Source organism: Gallinula chloropus (assembly GCF_964237585.1).
Source record: "Gallinula chloropus genome assembly, chromosome: 3".
Lineage (NCBI taxonomy): Eukaryota > Metazoa > Chordata > Aves > Gruiformes > Rallidae > Gallinula > Gallinula chloropus.
The window spans coordinates 61,489,442-61,514,106 of record NC_140087.1 but is presented as its reverse complement, the minus strand read 5'-3'; the positions used below and the strand labels follow the sequence as shown (position 1 = coordinate 61,514,106).

Here is a 24,665-nt window from a genome sequence, read left to right as displayed (position 1 = left end):
GCGTGCACCCAAAAGCATGGAATCTTCAGGGCTGGTCCTGAAAACCAGAATTGATTTTCAAGAATCCACCTGCTTGGATCCAGTGAGGATACTTACACAGCTATGTGGATTTCCCCACAGTGTGAGCTTTAGGGCATACACAAGCAGAAGAGGAAGGAAAGAACTGTGATGGTGCTTGAAATCAAAGGCAGGGGCATAATCTTCAGCACATGTGCACACTTTCACTTCATATTCACATGTGTTGTGTGTATGCATTATAAAACCACGTAAAACATGCTCTGAATATTTGGGCTTAGAGCAGCTTTTCATTTGCCTCACAAATTTATGAATACTTAAAAATGTATAAAAAAAAACCCCACAGCATGTTCAGAATGAAGTTCATAATAAGGAGATTCACAAAGCAAGTACGCAGACTACAAAGACACCTGAAAGGATATTGTCCCCTCTTCCATACAATAATTAAACATTAACTCTTGACTCCTATAACATTGTTTACACATGAGTATACCGGTTGTATATAAGGGCCTGTTACTCCTTGTGCACATCTCCAATGATAAGACCTTGTATTTCTGCCATCACAAGAACCCTGGTTCTTCACAACTCTGCCTCAAAGGTCTGTACACGTTTAGGTCACACCTGAGATACTAGAGCACAGAGAGATCTAGGAGATGTGATAACACCAAGGACTCCAAAAGCTTTATTCTGCTCAAGCATCTTCTCTGGTCACTGTCCATTATCCTTATGCAAGAACAAAGACACCAAAAAAGGTCTGTCTTGGTTCATTTCCAACACTTGTGCAGCTTCACACTGTCAGACCTATTCACAAAGTCCATGCCTACGGCATCCATTTAGTGGCTACTAATTTAGTTAGTGCCTACTAATCCAACAGACAGGTGCTCTTGCCAACCTCTCTGATACGTATACAGAGTGGAACACGGGCTAACTGCTGTACTGACAACTGAGGAAGGAAGGTACAATGAATATGAGGTGAGAGCTGAGAAAACCTTGAGCGTTACAAAAACAACCATAATACCTAATTATATCCAGTTCTCTGAGGAGAAATTACCAACTTATGCACATAATTACAACAAAACAGGCAAAGAAAAATTAAATCAGTCCCCATAGCTAGGTTCAGTCCAACAAGGAAAAAGAAACTGAGAAATACAGACCTTAAGAGACCAGCTACGGGTGTTCTGATGCACGTTACAAATGCATAAATTGACCACGCATCAGTGCATCATGCACAAACCAGGGACTACACAAGGAACTATCAAAAGGCACAAGCGAATTGGCATGGCAAAAAGGAAATGAGCCTTTACAGTCTGCATTAGCCACTGCCACGCTGCTGAACAATACATCATCTTAAAAATATTTGCTAAGGTGAAAACTAATCAGCATTATCGAAGCAATGCAGCAATAATTCTGGGCTCTTAATTAGGCTCGCGAAAAATCCTGTGGCCCTTTACTGTTTACAGAAGGGTGTTACCCTGGGATTTTGGAAGACACGAGCCAAAAACAGGCTTGGCTTCACGGCCAAAGTTCTGTCTTTGCTGGGGATTCCAATTCCAAAGTCTCAGGGAAGGAGAACAGCCATGTGTGTCCTCAGCCCCCATTGCAAGTCACAGTTCAAAAGTAGGAATTTCTACCCTTCTATATTTCAAGTATCCATCAGTTTATTCAACTGAAAACATGTCTACTCGTCCTTACCCCAGTACTGTAACCATGATTTCATTTCTGAAAAACAGGCCTCATCCTGTTGAATGCCACCAAACATGTACCTCATCCTTTAGCTCAAATATATTTTGCATGACCTTACATGAATTGCTTAGATAAAAGCCTTTTTTCTTCTACTTTTGTTATTTTAAAGTGCAGATGCATTTGAGTCATTTTCCCCTTTTGTTTCATATCCTTAAGATCCACAGCTTCAAAGACAAAATGTCAGCATGCAGTCGATTTATGACTGAACTCTTGAAGAGACACTGAAGAATTACCTTGTCAATCACCCCAAGGACTCTGAAGGCCTTCAGTTCCTCGGCAGGGCTCCTTAGGTTCCAAGAGGGCCTTGAACTTAGTGATCCTGGAGGCTAATGGAAGATATCAAAGATTATACATCAATCAGGGTGGTACTTGAAGGAAGACTGCCTGCTGAAGCAAATGCCAGGCCGAAGGAAACTAAATTTATCATAAATCAGAGAGAGCGAAGATGAAAGGAGAAGTTTTCTGTTTGTCCTTAGTGGGGGAAAAAAAACAACAACTTGCAAGTAAATAAAAATTGAGATAACATTGAAAACAAAAATTTTTAAAAGAAAAATAATTAATTTTTATACTTTCTATGTTTAATGGAACCTGGAAATCGATTACTCAATTCTTACCCCATCACAATAATCAATCAAAGCCTTACAGGTATTCTGGATACAGAATAATTCAGAGAACACTAAGGAGGAGAGAGCAAATTACAGGCTTTTTAAATCTGAAGAACCTAAAATACAGAATTATAAACAGGGTTCTCTTCTCTCCAGTGAGCTTTATGAAATCCTTTTAATAACAAGGTGCACAAATGAAACTTATAAAACTGTCTTAGAAAAAGGTAGCTAGCTACCTATCATTAATCTAGAAATTAGTACTACAGCAAGAGAATTGGCAGGTCCTAACTATTCAAGTAGTTAATACTCAGATATATTTGTCCACGCTATGTTTTGTAGTTTCTCAGAGCAAACTCAAAGCTTGCACGTCAGAGGAGGGAACAACATTTTAATGGGAAGTCTTCTGGGACAAAGATCAACCTCTTATACATCGTGTGTATCTCTGGCACATTAACAAACATTTTCAGAAATTTCCAGTTGCCAACAGAGAGAATTCATTAGATCCTCCTCCAAAAATTCAACATGCAGTTTCTACAAGAACCAAAGACCTGGATCTCTTCCTCACAAATAGGGTAACTTCATTTGCAGAATTGTTGAATGCCAAACTAGTTTTAAGCATCACCTGGCCCCCCCAAGTACATGTCTCCCACATATAGGTAACAGAAGAGGAAGGTGAAACTCCTCAATTTTAGGCTTTTAAGAGTCAGAAGCTGTTTATCTAATTTGTCTGCTTACTGAGGCAGCAGCTAACAAATACATCACAAATTAAAAGTGTTGGTAAGCCATTATGCTGTGGATTAAATGTTTAAGTATAAGGGAAAATCAAGGCATTTTCTCTCATGCTCAGAAACTCCAAGAAAATCTGAATCTCCTGAACTAGGTCATTACATCTGCTTCTTCCCTACTATTTCCCCTCTGGCATCCTTACTGTGCCATCCTCCAGTGCAAGAACACCCCCTCAAAGCCCTCCGCAAAACTGGTTCCTCTTCATGGTGCCAGACAACCACCTTCTCTCCTTCCAGTCCTTCCCCAAAAAATCAACACTTACTTAAGCACTAGCTGCAAAATGCAAAATAAAAGGGTCATAAACTCATATTCAAAAAGCATGGAGAACAGTGTGCTCTTCCTTTGTGTTCACCTACTGGGCTCCATGTTTAAAAGAGTTTATTATTTATCTTCATTTAATTGTGCAGATCTTTAATCGTTTTGTCATGTAAACAGCACCAAGCAAAAGTAGCAACAGCAGTTAAGAGAACACAGCCCGGACTCCGCAAACCACTAAAGGTTTTAGCATGAAGAAGAAAAGAAAAAAAAAAAAAACCAAAACAACCCCTACATGACATTTTTTTTCTCCAAACCTAATTTAGGTTCCACACTGTAGTGAGCTGTTGGAAGGTCAAGGGAGTTCTTCTGTTGGGTTTCTTTTTGAGAGCGTGCAATTTTTCTGCAATAATGAAATATTTGCTTTGAAACAAAGAACTGTGCTAACACAGAGTTTATTCATGACAAGATTTCAAAAGCATTCTAAGGAATACATTTCATGAAAGAGAGTATTTTCAAATCCTCTAGACTACTATAAAAGATTTCTGCTTCTATCTGCAGACTATTACATTTTATAACCATTCCTCAATAATCAAACTCTTTGAATTTTTTTTTATACGTAACATTTCAGCTCATATATTCATATGTAAGTTAATAGTCGCCTAATAATGCTATAGAATCAGATTCCTGCATCCATCGTGTGTAAAGAGCCAAAAAAACCCGTACATATTTTCAGGTCTCCCTCTAAATTATCACCAATGGTGGCACAGTCAGTAATGCTGCGTACACACTGCTTTCATATATGCACTCTACAGTCAGTTCCTACCTTAAAACGATTTACTATTGCATCCATAGATCCAGAGCTCCCAGTAGCTTCTCCATTTTTATTGGTCTCAGGTTATTTTTTGCTCTTTACAGTACTTTGGTTTCACTGCTGCAAAGTCTAACAGTAGAGCCCCATGATGGGGAGGCATCACATTCTGTTGTGAATCAAGCCGGAAGCAAACTCTAAATACCCAATTCCCAGACCCACAGCAATTAAGCACTCTACGAAGCTGCCTGCTCCTCTGAATAGAGTAAAAATCCAAGCTCAGCATCTAGCCAGACATAAGAAAAATAACTAAAAACCAGTGCTTTCATCAAAAATGGAAGAAAAAAAAATACAGGAAGGAGAGTAACAAAGTCAAAAGCTTTATTTGCCTTTAGAAAGAAGGTATTTACATTCTAAAGACAGTGGCAGGCTACCTCTGCCTGCAGGCGGCCTTTAGCAACCTGTCCAAACGCTCAGCATGCTGCTCAGGTATCCCAGGATCTTCTCTCCTGTGGCTAGGCCCCGTATAGTTTGAAACAATTTCCAGACTACACTCCGAACCGCACAGCTGGAGCTACCTGACTTAGGAGTGGCATCACCAGTTCCCTTCCCACCATCGTGTTTTGACAGCATGTGCTAATTTGAAGTAGACCAGGATGATACTGACTGTGATGCTGGCCTCTGGAAAGACTCAGCAGCTTGTGGACACCACTTGTTTTCCGAAGGCTTTAGTTTTGCAAGCTACCCAATGAAATATGGCAACACCTCCTGCCTCAACTTTGGCATCACTGCCAGCAGTTATGAGAGCAGGGTTGTCACCAGCCAAGCAAGAGAAAAAGCCTCCTTAACCTCACTGAAGGCTTGAGCACTATCCCTAGCCCAGCAACACAGGCACCATTTGATGGGAAATGATTTTAGTGCTGACACTGCCACCTTTGGCAGCAGCGAGCACAGACCCTCAGGATTAAAACTTTCACCAACACGGATGCAGACCTGTAAAAGCCATGATGTGTTGGGTGGGCAACTGGCTGAAGGGTCAGGCCCAGAGGGTGACAGTAAAAGAGGCTACATCTGGCTGGCAGCCAGGCACTAGTGGGGCTCCCCAGGGTTCCCTTTTAGGTCCAGTTCTTTCTAATATTTTCACAAATGACCTGGACTCAGGACTAGAGGGTGTCTTAAGTAAATTTGCAGACGACACCAAACTGGGAGGAGCTGTTGACTCCATTGAGGGTGGTGAAGCCTTACAGAGAGGCCTGGAAGATTAGAGAGTTTGGCAATCACCAACAGCACGACATTTTAACAAGGGCAAGTGCCAGATTCTGCACCTGGGAAGGGGCAGCCTTGGCTGCACATATAGACTGGGGGATCAGACGCTGGAGGCCAGCCATGCTGAGGGAGATTTGGGGGTCTTGGTCAACAGCAAGTTAAATATGAGCCAGCAGTGTGCCCAGGCAGCCAAGAAGGTCAACTATATCCTAGGATGCATCAAGCTCGGCATTGCCAACCAGACCAGAGTGGTGATTGTTCCGCTCTACACTGCCGCTGATGCAGCCTCACCTTGAGTACTGAGTGCAGTTTTGGGCACCACAGTACAAGAGAGGCATAAAAATATTGGAGAGTGTCCAGAAAAGGGCAACGAGGATGGTGAATGGTCTGGAGGAGAAGTCTTATAAGGAGAGGCTGAAGTCCCTTGGTTTGTTCAGCCTGGAGAAAAGGAGGCTGAGGGGAGAGCTCATTGCTGTCTGTGGCTTCCTGATGAGGGGGAATGAAGGGGCAGGTGTTGATCTCCTCTCTCTGGTAACCGGTGATAGAACCCGAGGGGAGAGCATGAAGCTGTGACAGGGGAGGTTGAGGTTGGATATTAGGAAGAGGTTCTTTACTGAGGGGGTGGTCAGGCACTGGAACAGGCTCCCCAGGGAAGTGGTCACAGCACCCAGCTTGACTGAGTTCAAGAAGTGTCTGGACAATGCTCTCATGCACAGGCTCTGAACTGGCTGGCCCTGTGTGGAGCCAGGAGTTGGACTTGATGTTCCCTATGGGTCCCTTCCAACTCAGGATATTCTGTGATTCTATGTGATCTCCCCTTACCATTCAGAGGTCTGTGTCTGGTGGCTTCAGTAACCATCCACATGTAGCATGATCAGACCTGCAACTGCAGCAAAGAGATGCCTTGTTTCGAAGCAGATGCTGCTGGCCTGAGGTGCAAGGCTCCATGCCAAGGGTGTGAAAAAGCTTACAGCCCCCCTGCTCTGGTTCTGGACTCTTCCTCACTCTACACCATGGGAAAACAAGGTCGCACCTCTGCACACATCTGAATGTGGGCAGAACTATGGTGTGCTTCAGAAGGTCCTCAGTAACCACCAGTTTGGGACTGCATCTTCCCTGAAGCTGGGACACATCTGGAATCAGCAGCTGACAGGAAAGCAGAATGTGATCTTGGAAGCCTTGAGATTGAATTTCTTATTTCATGTTAGATTTACATCTCACTAAAGTGTATTTTCTTTACACTTCATGTAATTTTCATGCACGTTTAATGAGAATTTTAGTAAGTAAGATATCATATGAAAACTGCAGTCTGAAGGCTGCTTTTCCTGCTTGGGCATCAGGCTTGCATGTAACTCTTGTTACTAAATTGCTTTGAAAATCAAAAATAATTGACATTTTAAAAGACAACAGCTTTTAGAATGTTGCAAAATGAGACAATTCTGAATATAAAAAATTGGGCATAAGTAGAACCAGAAATAATTTCAAAGAATGAAAAAAACCCCATGCACTATAAAAAATATTAGCAAAGCTAAAATGGACCCACAGCCTATACATGTGGCTGTGCTGGGCCACACCGCTCACAGCTATGTGAGACTGCAGCTTTCTGACGGTCAATCCAGTCTAGTTCAAAGGCTGTTACTGCAGCTCCCACTCAGGCTTGGAGGTGGCTCCCAGAGCTCCCACTTATAAAGAGGCAGAGGAGAAAATACAGCCTGAGAATCTGAAAAATGGCCTGCTGCTGCCATCACTGTCACGAAGCATTCTTGAGCATTCACCGTTGAGAAGGCCCTTGAGGCTGCTGTGCTGTGCCAGAGGAGGAAGAGAAGGACAACATGTGCTGCAGCTTGTTTTTCCAAAAGGTCTGCGTGTCTGTTTACAACCTCCAGAAGCTGTCTCCTACAACTCCTACTCCTATGGGTCACAGCAAAGCTTTTCTCAACGTTTATAAGATTCTGCCAAGTGAGTTCCCAGTTCATGGTCAGTCACAGGTCCATCAGTTCCCTGTGCTTCTTTTCAGCCTTAAGAAAACTTCTATCCATCCTTAAGTCCTCTACCCATAACCTTTTTTTAACAGTGCCAAGGGTTCTCCAAACATCTCCTCTTGTGTTCCTCTCTTCACCACTTAGACTTGCCAGCAGCAGGGTGGTTGCTAAGGATGCTATCCTTGAGGGCTACTCTGTTGGCTTTTTGTTGAGGCAAGAAGAGTAACAAACTGCTATTGTTCTTTGTTTGGTTTCCATGGCATCAAAGATGATTTTTGCTTCTCAGCTCTGAAATGCCAGGCCTTTGCCTCTTAGGAAATCTGGTCATTGAAGAGGCAAGGGCCTGGCATTTAGGGCAGCAGAAGAATGGCTCTCTTCCTTTTGCCCCAGGTCCCCAGAGAAAAGCCACCATGCTTTACATCACATGGTGTTTAGATGACAAATGGGTGGCTCGGGGTGCGCTCAGCTTTTGAGACTGCTGCACGTAGCTCAACACATGGATGGCAGCCCATGCCTTTGGAAGATATGAGGGGCTGAAGGGTGAAGATCAATAACTGAACCTGCAGTTTTGAGCTTACCTCTTTCTTTGATGGGCATTTCTCTGGGCTGCTGGACAAGAAAGAAGCAAACTGTCATGTCTGAGAAGGACAGGTGAGCTTAGCTTTGATGCTGATCATTACGGTTGTTCCCTTTAAGGGCACAATAGGGAGCACAAAGCTATCTACACCAGACATGGATGACAAAGCAGTTCTGCCTTGCAACACCAGGCCATTAACAAGAACATTTTTCCTTATATGCCCATGCTTGCTTACTAGTCACACCTCTTCCTCCAAGGTACAAATGGTCTCAGCATCCCACTGCCCACAAAGTTCCCTGAACTGCCGCTTGCTTCCCCTAGCAAAACTGCACTCTGCCAACTGTAACATAGGCACAGCTGTTTGTCCTTCATTTTCTTGCAAAACAATTTCAGTTGTATGGTTCAAAATGTGATGGGTTACTGGGTGTAGCAGCACTGGGCCATGCTTCTAGGAAAGGCTTGTTACACGTGCAGTGGTTCTCAAAGACTTCAGTGTCTCTCCAGCACAGAAGAGTTAATGAGACACCTCTTTACAGAACCACATGGTCAAAGAAGGTATTGTACAGAGTTATTTAAACACTTGCATATATATCCTGTCCAAAGATGGGCATGTGGACAAACATCAAGCTGGTGTGAAGTGAAGGTGCAAAGAGGCACACACAATAAACTTGTATGCTACAGACTATTTCTTTCGGAGAAGGACACAGGAATCACACTGTATATAGATGCAGGTACATTCCACTGCACTTACTGCTGCCTGCATGGCATGCAATAATTCACCAAACTCTAGTATAACCTACCACGAAGAGTAAAAAAGAATAAAGAGTAACAAAGGTGCAAAAATTCATGTCTGCTCAGCAACCAACGTGCAGGAAGAGTCCTGTTTCTCATTTTACTTAAGACACTAAGCCAAAGCACAGAGCATGACAATTCACAGTGGTTTCTACCTCTACCCTTAAAATAGCTTTGGGAAACAAATCCTTCTATCATTATACTTCCAATGACATTGGGAAGTAAGTCCTTCTTTCATTTAACTGTCAGCTATCAACCTGAAGACACCTGTTCCTCACTACAACCATCATGACCCCCACCACCATCTGCCCTCGATGCCAGCAAATTCTAAAGCTCTAAGGTAAAAGTCAAGTCTACGTGTTATGATGAGCTCCAAATAAAAGGAATGAAAATACACGTACAGACTTAGGTAAAACAAAGCCAAATTGTGGAAACACAGCTTTCTTTGGAAAAAGGAGAACAATCCAGGTGCAACATTTTGCTTCTGCAAAGTCAGATTTGCCCCAACTTGTCAATTCTGAGTTTCAACACAGAAGGAGAATGGTATTCTATTCTCACTTTTTTTCTTATCCCAATTAATTCTGCTTTCCTTTGGATCTGTAAAGAAGGCATGTACAGCATGCCTTATTCAGTACAGCATAAAAGAGGAAATACTTTACCTCTCAAGTTCACATACAAAAATGCAACCTATTTCTTCCTCCTTCCCAACCACAGTTAGTTTTTAAACTTATAAAAAGGCAAAAATAGGTTGCTCGTGTTTTTTTTCTTGTTCTGTGGTTTCCAAACACACTGAGGTTTTTATTCAATATAGATTCTTCCCCATTTTCAGGGGTGTTTGACCCAAAGAAAGACTACCTAGTAGGAGTTCATATCAGTCCAAAATACTAAATTGTTCAAAGTACAATTCATAGCAGCAGCAAGACTCCAAATCTCACAAAATATATCCCATTTGGAACATCCTCAAAATTGCATTTGTGGGCTCTCAACATAAAAAAAGCTACCCTTCAAAATCAGTGGTTTGCTTTTTTAATTTACTTATTAGGCAGTCGGATATTCTAAGGCTTCCCATTTCTGCAGCAGTCATCTCCTTAAAGCATTTTTAGATCTGTGCAAAATAAGAAGCAATAATCTTCTGCCCTTTATGTCCTTACTTGATATAATTGTAGAGAGAGGAAGTTGGTAACTTTCATATTTACTACAATAAGGCAGTCATTGACAATCACGTACAGTTTAGCATGACTGCAGTAAAAGTAGAGTAAGAACAGATAAGTCCCAAAGGAACTGGCTGGGGAAGGGCAAAGTAGAATTTATTGAGGGTGCCTTGGAACAAGCTTTGTTTGTCGTTTGTACAAGTACAGATAAGGGTGTTTCTGCTTAAGAAGGTGGGAATTACTACAGAAACTCCTCAAAAATCAAGCAGCAGCTTATCACTCAAGCACATCCAAGAGAGACACCTGAAGGTATCAGGAAGAACCATTGCTTCCTTTGCGGGAAATTCATTTCTCCCCACTCCCCACCATGTGCTTGAGTCATTTCTGATACACCATTATGTGTGAGCCAACAGCCTTCCCACTCCCTACAAGACCAAGCAATATTCTCATGTATTCTTCAGCATGATTAAAAATTTTTGTATCATCAACTGCAGGTAGAAGGAAAACATGCTAAAAACCACACCTGGATTAAATTAAGCACCTTTCATAATGCTATGAAATGCAAGAATCAGAAAAGAATAGCGACTTAAGGGAAACATGACATCAAAATACTCCTCAGTCCTCCTGAAAGAGAAATTCTAGACAGTTTTTGAACCTGAAGTTTGAATTTGCTTTGGAAAAAGACAAGACAATTTAATTACACCGAATTCTGGTTCAGAAAAAAAGAAATAAAAGCCTACCATAGAACCAGATGCATCTTCAGAGGATTTATGGTAGAGACTGGAAATCTTTTCTGCACGTATAAGGTATTCTGCAGTCTTCCTTTTCACTGCTTCTCGACGAGTTGGACTTGATTCACCTCAACACAGAACAAGCAAGTTATTTTTTCTGTACTAAGTAATCAAAGTACATGACCACTTTAATTCTACCTTTTTCATTTCCTTTAGGCTACTCATAATTGAACCTACAGATATACATCCTATAAAAAGCAAGTACTGTGAACTCAGAGTTCTACAAAAATAACAATTTAAGCTTTGCTATAGACTAAGGTAAATAAGAAGACTTACCTCAATTTCCTGTGATCTAGCATATGTTCCTATGGTAACATAAATTTAGAACCTAAACAAACCACTGACCTAAATGTTGTACCCAAAAAAAAGCTCAAGTAGGGAAGACACGATAAGACAGTTACAACTAAACAACAGAGAAGATTGTTTTTTCTTCATGTTTCTAATACAGGCTTTCCTAAGTACAAAGAAAAGCCAGAAATGCTATCAATAGCCAGCAGGCAATGAGAGACACCAAGAATTCTTGCTCGGTGTCTTTCTGATACTACCTGCTCCTTGCCTGTTGGCTTGGGGTGACACAGGAAGAAAGGAAGAAGTGCTTGCACCAGCTACTTCATTTCCCAGACAGCTTAACCACTACTGCTTTATGTCTAACCTATCCAAGCTCTTTCAAGAGATGATAATCCCACAAAATCACACAAATTCTGCATTTACTCTAAACTTAGGTTGTGTTGACATTAACATCATTGTAACAGACTCAGTTTGTAATGATGACACACACTCAGCCAACCGCCAAAGATAAAAAGATCGTGAGCTACAACTGTCATAAAGAGAGTTGAGATTCCTATCCTGAAAAACAGTCCCAGAAGTCATCAGGGCAACAGTAAAGATTTCACATCGCCCTGACAGTCATAACTGAGGCCGTAACTGCGGCCATTGGAGACCAGCAGAAACACAGCCTTGGTTGTGGCGGGCTTCTGCACCGGCAGGTGCAAGCCCACACCTCTCGCAAACCGATGCTCAAACAGGGCAAGGAACTGCAAGGATATCTGGCCAACAGCTACTCAACATGAAAGACAAGTCAAGGAACAGGGGAGGCAATAAATTAAATACGCAAACACACAAACCCTATCCAGCAGCAGATAACAGAGACAATAACAGAGACTGGAACTCATAAGACACTAATCAATGGGCCACGAAAAGAACCCCTGAGTGTAACCTTGAAGAAGTTCAACCAGAAACTTGGTAACTGATAAGAAAAAAAAAAAAAGAAAAAAGAAAAAGAAATAAAACCAACCAGGATTATTGTGGGTTATCAAGAATGAGCCTCATAAAGAGTAAACCTATTATGGGATGTCTGAGGGAGAACTTTCTGTGTAAACACTTGTACGCAAAACATCACGGGATGGTTTTGGGGAGGGGGAGGAAGGCTGTAGGAACATGTAAGAGATTTTAAGATATTTAGAGGCAGGATTAGGGGGAGACCTAATTAGTGTTTATAAATATCTTAGACTTGGGACGCAGGGGGATTTGGCCAGCCCCTTTTCAGTGGTCTGTGGGGACAGGACTAGGGGCAATGGCTGTAAGCTGGAGCATAGGAAGTTCCGCACCAACATGCGGAAGAACTTTTTCACAGTGAGGGTGACGGAGCAGTGGAATAGGCTGCCCAGGGAGGTGGTTGAGTCTCCTTCTCTGGAGATATTCAAGTCTCGTCTGGATGCCTATCTGTGTAATATGAGATAGGGAGCCTGCTTTGGCAGGGGGGTTGGACCCGATGATCTCTTGAGGTCCCTTCCAACCCCTAAGATTCTGTGATTCTGTGATTCTGTGATTAAAGGTAAAGAAATGGAACGGTCAAGGTGGATGGGGGGCACAAGCATAAGAAAAAACAGAGGTAGGAACTACATGGGCTGATTGTGCGTAAACAGGCTGCTGGACAGTGCATTTGTCTGAGCATTGCTACCTGACCACCACTGTCTGTCTGTCTTACCTTCTTATTAAAAGTTTATTTTTCACTATTTTCTGCATGAGTGTGCTTGTTATTCGCTGTGCATAAGATAGGCCAACAAGATAAGCAAAATGTCTGAGAGTTGGGGGCAGCTACTAGAGACCTGAACAGCCTCTCTGCCCCTGACCAACAACAGATCCTAAGAGGTTGGACTGTTCACACTGCCTGTGGTTCTGTAGGTGTCTGTAAAGGCAATATCCTTCTGCCTGTGTCAGTCTGTGGTCATGCCCATACAGAGTACATGCATGCACCTGCAAGCCCCTCTCAGAAGTCTGTGCTCATCTTCACTACTGCCAGTAAAGGGTTGAGCTGCAGCCATGTCTCTCCAGCAGCTCAGGGCAGGAGGAATCATTCTGATCCTTCAGCTAGTCAGACCTGGCTAGCTTTAATACTGACACCTTAATAAAGAAAGAAGAGCAAGCTGTCTGCTTAAAACACTTTCAAGATGCCAGAGAAAAACAAAAACCTGAGTATGAGGTCTCTTCAGAAAGTTCATTAAGAATTTGTCCACTGTAGGCTCTCAGAGCTGCTCTTTTCTCCCCAGCCTGATGCTAAGAGGCTCTTACTTAAACTCAGAGGGCTGTTTGCCATTCTATGTTGCCATGGTCTACTACTAGTTATTTTTACCCTGTTTAAAAAAAAAAAGTCTCCCTCATTTTCATATCACTACTACAAACACCCTAAATGCACTGAACCATCACAAGGACTCCAGCAAGAATAAGAGTATTACCATTTACTCCAAGCTCTGATCTACTGTAAATCTTATTATCCACCTCCCTGCAGGAGGTAAAAGTGATTGTCACTTCCTCGGACAGAGACACAAGACCTGCTCTGCAAAATCCTTGGATTACACTTGGTTTGGGAAAAAGCTGGACAGCCAGAAATTCAGTGCACTTTCAGCATACAGTATTACAGATATGTGACAAGTTCACTGTACTTTAAATCTAAAGACCTCTAACAAGAGCCTCTGCCTGGTAGGACTCATCTGAGGAAACTCCTCTAGATGAGACTGCCAGTCTTATTTCAATCTAGGATTAAAAAAAAATGACAACACTCAATTGTTTTAACTTGGATCTGGCATTATCAGAAGAGAACAGATCCACAGCATTTTATAAACGTGTGTTGTAATTTCTTAAAACATGACTAATACCCTCACTTTCATCTCTGCATTTAATCTTACAGCACCATAAAACTGTCTTTTGCTGATCCACTGGTCATCACCCAACATTCCCTTAGACACACAAAGCAGTAGCCGCTCAGGGAAAAGGAGTCATCTGCACAGCAACAGTAAACTCTTCAGCCAGGACTTTCTTCAAGCAGACTGGTAGAAAACTGCTAGGTTAGTGTCTGAGGCTATCATAAAAGTCAAGCTTACAGCTTAATTGTTAGTTATGTGTATTTAGTTGGGATGTTTATTGCCTTTTTTCAATGCTTCAGTAATTTTACAGTAATTAACACAAACAAGCTAGGATGTCCCCTTAGAGCTGTCTTTGTTCTCCCTACTTTCACAAGACATTAATTTCAGTTTTCCTTCTACTTTTCCTTCCCCGGTAATCTGTTAAATAACATTTGCAAACTGTTTGTTAATTAAAATCTTCAGCCACAAAAGAGAGTGTGGGTCCACAAAACATTTATTAACAAATAAGATGCAAGAGCTTGTTAAGTAAGATCATTAACAGTTCAGTCTCTGAACACTGTAACAGGTGGATGTTGGATTTATGGCGGTAGGATTGTAGCTGTTTACTCTTTTTATCAGTTTAACCAAGAAACCAACACAAATTCCCACCTAAACAGCCAATACCTCACAAAAAATTTCAAGAAACAGAGGATATGAATTTAAAAAAAAAAGAAAATGTTATGTAAAAAACCCTAAATACAGGGTGATGAATGATAATAAAGACCCCATTAAACTAAAAATAATCTTTTGCATTTAAGCCAAATTTCAAGTCGTAGAACACTTCACTTAAAACCCAATAAATCACTAAAACACAGCGCTAGAACAAATCCTTATATCTGACAGATGTTAAAGCTGTGATGCAGACTTGATGCATTTTTTTTTAGAGGCAGCATTGCATTTTGTTACAGGATAGTGTTTTTAGTTACGTCAAATGTGTACTCTTAAAAGAATCCACTAATTTATTCCCAGTTAAGACCTTTTGATTTAAACACTGTGTGAACATCCTGAGTTCCTATTTCCATTCTGTGGTTAGCCCACAATAATCTAAAGAGGTATCTCTCTTTAATTACAATTTATAACTTGAAAGGCATTTGTCTTTAAATGGCAGCAAACAGGAAATGTTTAAACTGTGTCAAAGCCTTTGATGAATCTTTACAACTGCTCATAAAAGATCATCCTGCTTAAAATAATATTGATTTTTCATTTATTTTCCTAGATACTAGAAGATTTACGTTTCATCTGATCAGGATCAAAGCTTCTCCCTCCTCCTGATCACTGGGATTAAATCAGCAATGTCATTTTACATGTTTAAAAACTACGCTGCTAACGCAAGATATAAAAGTGCAGCAAGGCTGATCATAGAGACCTTAGAATTAAAACCCCTCAAGATTCCCCGTCTCTCTCCCTCTCTCTCCCTCTGCATTTGCTGTGGAGCAGCTGTGCCTCACACAGATTCACATGAATGAAAATATTAAGGCGAGAAACCACCCACTTAGTTTATTTTCCATATGACTTTCCTGTAATTATTTTGTAAACTGTTCACACAACAATATATAAAAACATCTGCAAAAACAGGTAATTAATGTGTCAAGCCAAACTAATGCATTTTTTATGGTGTCCATGCTTCGTCAACTGTAATTATAACTCTTTTTAAGCAAATGATGATGTGTTTGTTGCAATGTGCAAGTGGTTATTTTAGATGCTCTGTTTACTATTACTGCAAACAGAATATAAAAACTCTACAGCTACTTTGTTGCGCATATAAGCCTTCACACCAGCACAAGCAGGCTGCTCCCTCATTTTCCACAGGCTTCGCCTATTTCAAAGAAATAAAAATATCTTAAAATGAAAATTGGCTCTGGAAAGGCTGACCAGGCCACCCGCTGACCAAAGTAACAGTAGCCAGGACATTAGGACAGCAGCCAACGATTTAAAATTTGTTCTTTAATTTTTATTTCTAAGGACGGCTCAGCTACAATATGTAGACAAAACCAGACGTTCCTAACAACATTCAAACGATCTTGAGGGTTTGATAGAGGAAACCCAAAAATATCAGAGTAATTGTGCCATTGAGTTCATCTAGTGACTTGGCCTGCTTGTTCTCCCATAGCCCACTGACCTGAATGAAAAATAGAGGAGCAGCATTTCCACAGGATAGGCACGTAGTAGCAGCATCTCAGAAAACAGCAAGATTTTGGTTTTCTCACCACACAGCACCTCAGAAGACCACATACCTTTGAAAGATTAGCTAACTCAACGTTGAAGTGTTAAGTGCTCAGTTCAGTTAACTGTTCATTCAGGCACCAGATCTTCTGTATTGTGTAAGAGAATTACTTACGTGCAGGTATTAATTGCAAAAAGTTACTGAAAGGGGGCCATGCCCAATAAACTCAAGCAAGGAAAGAAAAAAGCTGGGGGTAAGAACTGTCCTTTTGCCCAGAAATAATCTGGGGTATTAACAGAAGGCATCTCAGGTGTGGAGAAGTGCTCTCAAACTTGCTCTGGGGCTTAACTATACTCCTCCACAGATCCAGGACGAAGTCACATGGAAGATGTGTATTCTACTGGATGGTAACAAAGACAGCTCGTCACCGCCTGCCACGAACATACAGAACATTCCACAAAACATTCCACAAAATCACAGTATATAGCACCCACTCAGGAATTCTACATGTTCCTCCCTTGCTTTGGGTCTGACCACCTCCAAATCATCCCCCACTGGACACTGCAGATTTGCCTCAGGAAGAGGCAATCTGCCAGGACATCATCAGTGACCTAGCTAGCTGCCTGACCAGGATGTGGGTATTTCTACAAAAACGGTAAGGCTAAAAAGTTAGCATTACCTGTCCCAATCCTCTGTAACCTTCACATTCCAAATCTTCCTGCTTTTCTCTCAAACTTACTAAAAATACATGTGGGCTGCCTTTATTTAAGAAGATATCAGAAGAGATTTGCTCCAGGAAGGAATGTCCTCTTGCAGAACAGGCTACAAGGAACTTGTGGGAGACTGCCTGTTGTGCTAACCCCAAACTCCACATTCTTAACAATTTGAACAGTAAAACTTTCTCTAAATACTGAAATCTTCAATGAAACATTTATAATTGCCAAATCTAACAGCTATAATACCATTTTTTATTTTTAAAAGTTTCTTTATCTTCTTCACAGTCTTCCTGCACATATCACCCAGCTGGATTGCTGAATTTTTCAAAGAATTGCTCTCTATAAAAATGCAAGGGAGTAAGCCTTAAAAGATTTATTTCTTCTCACAATGAAAAGAGGTTTAGCAGCACCTTCCTTATTAGTGGGTAGCCCAGCTGTTATTTTTGCCTAATTGGTTCAAGAGGACCTCTGTTCTTCTTAGGGCAAACACTTCTTACATCATGTGAAGCAGACTCCTTTGTCCATATTAGCCAAACAAAAGCTCAGGCACACCGTAAGTGACAATGCGACTCATAATCCAGCAGAGGTTTGTGACCACTTTGGACACAGTTTTATAACCCCAAAATTTATTTCAGGAAGGGCAAGAGCTGCTGGTTTTGGAATAAGTCTTCACCAACTTTCACAGGAGAGTGGGTAACCTTTAATTTTCAAACAATTACTTAAGTGAAATGTGGCAGGTGCTGGGGTAGATGGACACTTCAGCATCATGGGAAGATGTTATAGATTCTAGCAGCAGGTGGCATTTTGGAATTGTGAAGTAAGCCCGCTGGCTCATCATCTCTAGTATGCTATATATTATAATAATGCTGAGCTCCTTTGAGGAGGTGGCCAAATTCTGCAGCTAAAGAACAACTGTAAATATTAAAATTATTTTTAAAATAAGACCAAGATGAAACCCATTATGGTAAAACAGTTTGAAGGGATCTTTTCACTTTTTTTTTTTAACATTTTAGGAAATTCAAAAAAGTTATTAAGATACATCACATTTATCAGAACCATTCTTTCTTGCTTTTTGAAGATTCAGGACCGTACTGTACTCCAGCAACAAAGACGAAAAGCCACTTAAAAGCTGAAGCTCTCATGCTGAAGCATAAATGTGTGACAGTGAGCGAACACCTAAGAATTTTTCTTCCAACTTTCCAGTGTGCTTGTAACTATTGTGTCGATATTTTATACAGCATCTTCATCTCAGGTTGCTGGAAAACTTACAGATCTACACTTCCTGTGAAGCTGCCCATTCTGCATCCTGGAGCAAACCTAAAGGTTACACACCAGTGGTGTAAATGTCTAGGTAAATAGTGCTCTGGAGAAAGAGATGTTGGCATACGCCCCAAAGTTAAGATTACATAGAAAAATGATGTGGGTGAATGTGTTTGAGTGACCAGCAAAGCAGGAGTCAGTAATGCTTAAGATAGTCTGAAACCTAACTTTGCAGAAACACTAATCAACAAACATCTGTTTCTACAGAAACTCTCACATTAAATCCACAAAGTGGTGACAGCTTTTCATGTGGCTGTGTCACACTGTGGAAAACACTCAAACAAGTTGTCACCCAGTACATACCATTTCAGGGAGGAGAAGCTTAACCTCCCATTCATCTGCTAAAACTCGTATTCCTCAACTGCAAGGTATTTCAGCAAAGTAGGATTTCACAATGTGAGAACCATTCTTGAACACTTTCCTTTAAAACTACGTAAGAACAAGGAGGGGAAAAAAAGTGCACCCTGTGAGCACTGCAGGACACAAGGACAAGCAGTGGCATCCTAGCACAGATGAGGAAAAAATGGTAACAGTAGCAGCAGGTCCTCCAACAGAAGCACCACTGAAACAGGAGGAGAGCATGGGCAGATCAAAGAAAAGTTACGCAGGCCACCACCACAGAAGAGAGTAAAAGACTTTCCAACTTCTTTGCTCTCTTCCTTCTTAACTGTAAAGACAAGTCCAAATTAGAATTAGCAACCACAAACACTCTTTGTTTCAGAGCAGAAACCTAGGTACACAGATATCTATCCCTTCAAGTAAGAAAGTTACTGCAGTTTCAAGCATAAAGTGTTGCCGAAAGAAAACAGATGAAAAAACAATTATGAGAGTGATCAATCCTGACAGTCTAATAGTACCCATATCTATGTCTTTAATACAATCCATACGTACTTCGTATGGGAAATGGTACCGTTCCATCAGCAATCACTAAAATCTCTAAAATAGAAGAGCCAGCAGCAGGTCCTGTAGAGATCAAACCTATACTAGTCCCTCTATACAGCTCTGAAGCAAGAGAGGCTATTTTAAAATACTGGAAGAGGAAAAGAGGGAAAGACGACAGGAAAAGAGAAAATGAGGATGTGTAAAGAGAGAAGTTGTATATGCAAGAACAGTTGGGGGAGGACATCAGAGCACTGATTATCATGCAGCATCATGCACTTAAATATATCTATGCAATTTTTCTATTTCAGCTAGTAATTTGCCTCAGTTCACCTACACTGCCCGAGGCATTTAATTCTGCTGCAGAGACTTCAATTTTCTCACCTGAGGACAGAAGCGGCACTGTAACCTAGATCAGTCTCTTCTGTCTACACTGTATGCTGGAAGAAGTGTGGCAACCCCACTAGGTCTTCTGATGGGAGGTAGAAACCCCACATAGCAACAGTCAAAAAAAGATTAATGCACTTAGCTGCAGCTAAGTGCTGGCTAACAACAGCTGAGATAAAAGGCTGTGCAGGCAGGAAGAGATGTCTGTCAAAGAGGCTGGGCACAAGCAGCAACCTGGCAAGGAGCTGCTATGAGGGCAGACTCAAAAATCTTGGAAAGGGCAGATCAACACCAAGCCAATGCAGCTAGCTGTGTCCCCCAGAAGAGGGAAGAAAGAACAGATTTTTAAGGCTCACCTCATCACATTTGTATTCATCCTTCAGCAGCCACACGCTAAGCAACCACTTTCCATCATCTCTGCATTGTGCCCTACATCTTGGCTTACAAGCACTGCTACTGTTCACCTTTACGTGTGCTGTAAGGCTCTAAGCTGTGCAGCACGTGCTAAAACCCAGACTTAGCAGTCTCTTGGTGCAGAGAAGTCTTGCAGTTTAAGTGCAACTTTGCCTTGAGTATTCCTTTAGAAAGTTGAATCTGGCTGTATTTATATGTTAGCCAGATTCATCATATTTCACTGGCAGATGCTGTATTTTACTGCTCTGTCATGATGAAGTCTAAACCCAGTACTTTTGCATCACCCAGGGTGATCCATCCAGCATCTACTGCACAGCAATGGATCCTGCAGCACTAATCTGCTCTGAAGCTCTGTATGGTCTGCAATGGGCTTGGAAGCCAACACATTTCAGTTGCAAACAGCTCAGTGCTCATATTAGCATGGGTTTCAGCATCACTGGCAGCACAGTGGGGTTAGATGACTGTTTTAAACAAACCACACAATTTCCAACATCCCTTCTTAATCTATCTGTTCGTCAATAGACAAGTCCTCTCACAAACATCTAACCTTCTGAAACAGAAGCTGTGATGTCGAGGTTGTATGAAGCACTAGGAGAGAGGGAGCATTTTGTATGGTTACTTAGAAAGCCCAACCCAAACAGTCTTACGGCATCCCCACAGTCCAACATCTGGAAACAGAGATGTTTTTCGGCTCCTTTGGAAAGCACAAGGGCAGAAAGCTTTTGTGTTGACTAAGCAATGATACACCACAGGAGCACAGAGGTCTGAGATCAGGTGGAGGAGGATTACAGTTGTGTCAGTCGCTCTGTCTGTCATTAACATTTCTCCGTGTGGCCCAGCACAACTCCAAGGTTTCCCTGAAGACATCAGCTCACACCCCAGTGCATCTTCTCAGAAAGCTGGCTGTAAGACTGTTATTCTCAATGAGAAACACTACACAGAGGATTTAACAAGTGAAAGGAATTTAAAATAGCTACTGTTGCAACACAAGTTGTTTTCCTAAGTGCCATTCAACAAACAAGCAAAGGTGCTTTTCACTCTGGAAGCCAGAAACACCCTCAAACTGCTATGGCTCCTCTTCCCCTTTTCATAAAGCACTTTCTTCTTGGCACCCTGTCAAGCCTGCTCCTGTTTGCATCCCTGGCTCCATCACAAGTTCAAATCATAGCCCATCATAAGCCCAGTAATTAGACGCAAGTTGGTTTGTTTTCAGTATATCCAAAAATATCATCTAGTTGTCCAAAGTATTCCCAGCATTTCATTGTATATGCATTTCTGGGTTAAAAGTCAAAGTCATTTTAGCAAGGTTCCAGTAATTTGTGTAATTTTTGTTCCAGCTCTATTTACTAGATAAACATTAAAATAGCACAGAGCAGTGCAGAATTGACATTCGCAGCCCGCTTTCAAAGACACCACCAGCTTATCTAGAAGTTGTAGATACCTAATGCAAAATACAGATACCTAGAAAACAGTTTGTGGCTGCTAAACTGGCTTAAGAGGCATGACATACTTCATACAACAGGGTCCATGCTGCCCAGCCAAACCAGCCCCCTAAAACAAATAAATGCTCATGATATCCAGCTCTAGCTGCTACACATGTGAAAACAAACACCCCAACGGATCATTTCCCTTCAGAAGTTAATGCATAACACAGAGCCTTGTATGTAACAGGCCAGCAATGAACACATTTGCTTTCTAAACCACATGGAACAGATCCTGTACTTTTCTACACAAATTAGACTGCCATATTGTGAAATGTTCTTGCTTCATCATGTGCCTGAAGTTACTGAAACCCAGCAATAAGCAATAGCATTTGCTCTGTGTTTATCACACAGCTCAGACTGCCCAGACCCATAATGGATGTAACACGAGAACGGCTGGAGTTGGAAAAACTAAGCACTGTTCATAATAGACAGGACTCCCTCCTTTATTACAGAAAAAAACCCCAAACTTGTGCGATAAATTTTAGCCTCATGTTTTATTTTTTTCCTACCATTAACTACATCCTACACCAAAACCAGGGAGAGCACTACTTCACATCAAATACAGTTAACTTCCAGCCTACAAGTTGGTGGCTTGCTATCGATTGGTGCATTTTTTCCATTGCTAGGCCTGAAGCAATGCATTGACCTCAAAGTGCTCTGACGTGCTAACAGAACAAAGGCACAGCCACAGTTGTGAGACAAAGTTTCTATCAATTAATATGCTTATCTTCTAGTATGCTTAAAAAGGCAGAAGATTTGAATTCCGGAAGGTTTCAGCTTCCGGAGAATTGCTTATCAGCTTCTGGAGAATACTTAACCATCCTATACAACCCTGACAGACCTGCTTTGCAAAGCTCCAAAATCCCATACACAACAATACCCACTAAAAACAAGAAGGGCAGCAGAACCAATTTGTATTCACAGGAAAAAGGAGATTATGGCAGCCAATCTCTCTCATCTCACACGAGGGAGCTCTGGTACAAATGAAGTGGGGAGGTACACATACAAAAGGTAAAGGTAGTCCAAGGGCTCTGCTGTCAGTCCAAGAATGCATTCTCCTTTCCACTGACATACATGCTAAATACAAAGGAGAATTAGGCCCAAGATGTATAAAGAGCAGATGCCCAGACTTCAAGGTATACACCGCCCCTTGGAGCACATAGGGCCTGCATTCCCCAAGTGACACGCAGGTCAGGCCTCTTGGCAGGACTGTGACTGAGGATGGTGAAAGATGCAGCGCCAAAACTCTGCAAGAGACTAGCAGAGGGAAATGCATACACATCTTGCACAGAGTAACTAATGTCACCATGCTTGTGAGAGCACGCACATGCAGCTCAAGATGAAGTCAAGATGTAGGTTTCTTTGGTATAAGCAAACACGACACCTGCCTCGGCTAGTGTTCCTGCCACTGGCTCTGCGTGCTAGAAAGCCATCATGGAAGTAAGACTCCAGCGTGCTCTGAGTGCCTTTATGGGAGCCTGCTACTTCAAATTAAACACGAGTCTATAAACTTGCAATAATAAACTTGCTTGTACACGATTTTGATGAGGCATCTTTAAGCAGTAAGTAGATCTTCTTGCACCAAGCGTAAAAGAGCATCGGGTAAGACACCCTTACCTCTCAGATACATCTAAACCAACTTAGAGAGGCACTGCATTCCCGAGGTAATTCTGTGAGAAACTGCAAACACAGAGGATGGCTGATGTTCCTCCACACACACACACTACACTGGTTACATTTCCTGATTGCAATTCTTAGGTGTCAATTTCTATTTTCTTGGTGCCACCACGTGGCAAAAATATGTTATTACCATTTAACATGCAAAAGCCACTTCCAGTCAGTCGTGGAGAGGAGACACTCTGCAATGGCTGTACACTGAGAGGCAATGTCATTTTATATGTGTGTGTAAGCATACATGAGCACTGTGTTTCACTTTTGGATATTACACAGGCTAATTCACACAAAATAGGCTAAAAATAATCAACGCCAGCAGACCAGAGGCATTTTCTAACAATTGTACCACCTTTATCTTTGTGTCCTGGTTCTGGCCAGGCCAGAGTCAACCTGTGCTAACTCAGTTCACCTGTGATGACTGCTTGGGGAGGTTGACTCTGGCCTGGCCAGAGCCAGGACACTTTGAAAGGAGCATGTTATTATCCATGTGAAATACACAACCAGGGCTCTTTAAATAGCTGAAGTGATTAGGTTAAGGTTGGAGGGTTTCTTATTATAGCATGCAGCAAATATTCATATATCAACACTAAACAAATAATCTTTATAAAGCAGTTAGATTAAAAAGCATGATATAGGTGGTTATTTGTGCGGGTTTTTTTCATGGGTTTGGGTTTGTTTGGGTTTTGGGGGTTTGGGGGCATTTGTTGTTTGTTTTTTTTTTCTTTTACTATCCTCATGGATCCTGACAAGAGATGTATTTTTAGGAAGACCTATCATTATAGAAAAAGGTATCAGTGTCCCCTTGCCAGGTCGCAGAAACTCCAAAGAGATAGGATACAAGATGAGCTGGATCTAGTCAAATTGTGAAAATGCCCAGCAGAGGCTGATTGATCCCTTATTTCTGTTCCACCTCCTCAGCCACACAGGGTGACGTGGAGAAATAAAAAAGAAGAGCTGACTGCCAAGAACTCTCCTGTATGTAAGATAGAAACTAAAGAGCAACTCACTCCTGTTATTCCCTCCCCTGTGGTGTGCAGATGCAATGTCAGGGAGCGCACAGATGTTGCAGGTGCTAGCTAAACATCTCTTCATCCATTAGGAACACCCCTACACACAAGTACCATCGCTATAAATTTATTAATCATAGAATCACAGACTGGTTTGGGTTGGAAGGGTCCTTAAAGATCATCTAGTCCCAACTCCCCTCCCCGCTATGAGCAGGGACACCCTCCACCAGCCCAGGCTGCCCAAAGCCCCATCCAACCTGGCCTTGAACACTGCCAGGGAGGGGGCAGCCACAGTTTCTCTGGGCAGCCTGTGCCAGGGTCTCACCGTCATCATAGGGAAGAATTCCTTCCTAATAACTAGTCTAAATCTACTCTCCTTCAGCTTAAACCCATAACCCACTGTCCTATTACTACACTCCCTGATAAACAGCCCCTCTCCAGCTTTCCTGAAGGCCTCTTCAGGTACTGAAAGGCTGTTATAAGGTCCCCTTGGATCCTGCTCTTCTCCAGGCTGAACAAGCCCAAGTCTCTTAGCCTGTCTTCACAGGAGAGGTGCTCCAGCCCTCTGATCATCTTTGCAGCCCTCCTGTGGACTGACTCCACAAGGTCCATGTCTGTCTTGTACTGAAGACCCCAGAGCTGGACACAGTCCTCCATGTGGGGT

At 41.9% G+C, this 24,665-nt stretch overlaps 1 protein-coding gene across 1 annotated transcript in view; it reads right to left on the bottom strand.

The window, feature by feature from the left end:
• RPS6KC1 (ribosomal protein S6 kinase C1) overlaps window positions 1–24,665 on the bottom strand; it is a 92,255-nt gene that overhangs the window by 38,882 nt on the left and 28,708 nt on the right. Inside the window, exons 8-9 of the mRNA XM_084261897.1 lie at window positions 10,724–10,842; window positions 1,992–2,084 (exon numbers count right to left, since the gene is read on the bottom strand). Of these exons, the coding sequence (XP_084118023.1) occupies window positions 1,992–2,084; window positions 10,724–10,842 (212 nt within the window). The remainder of the gene's footprint in view (window positions 1–1,991; window positions 2,085–10,723; window positions 10,843–24,665) is intronic.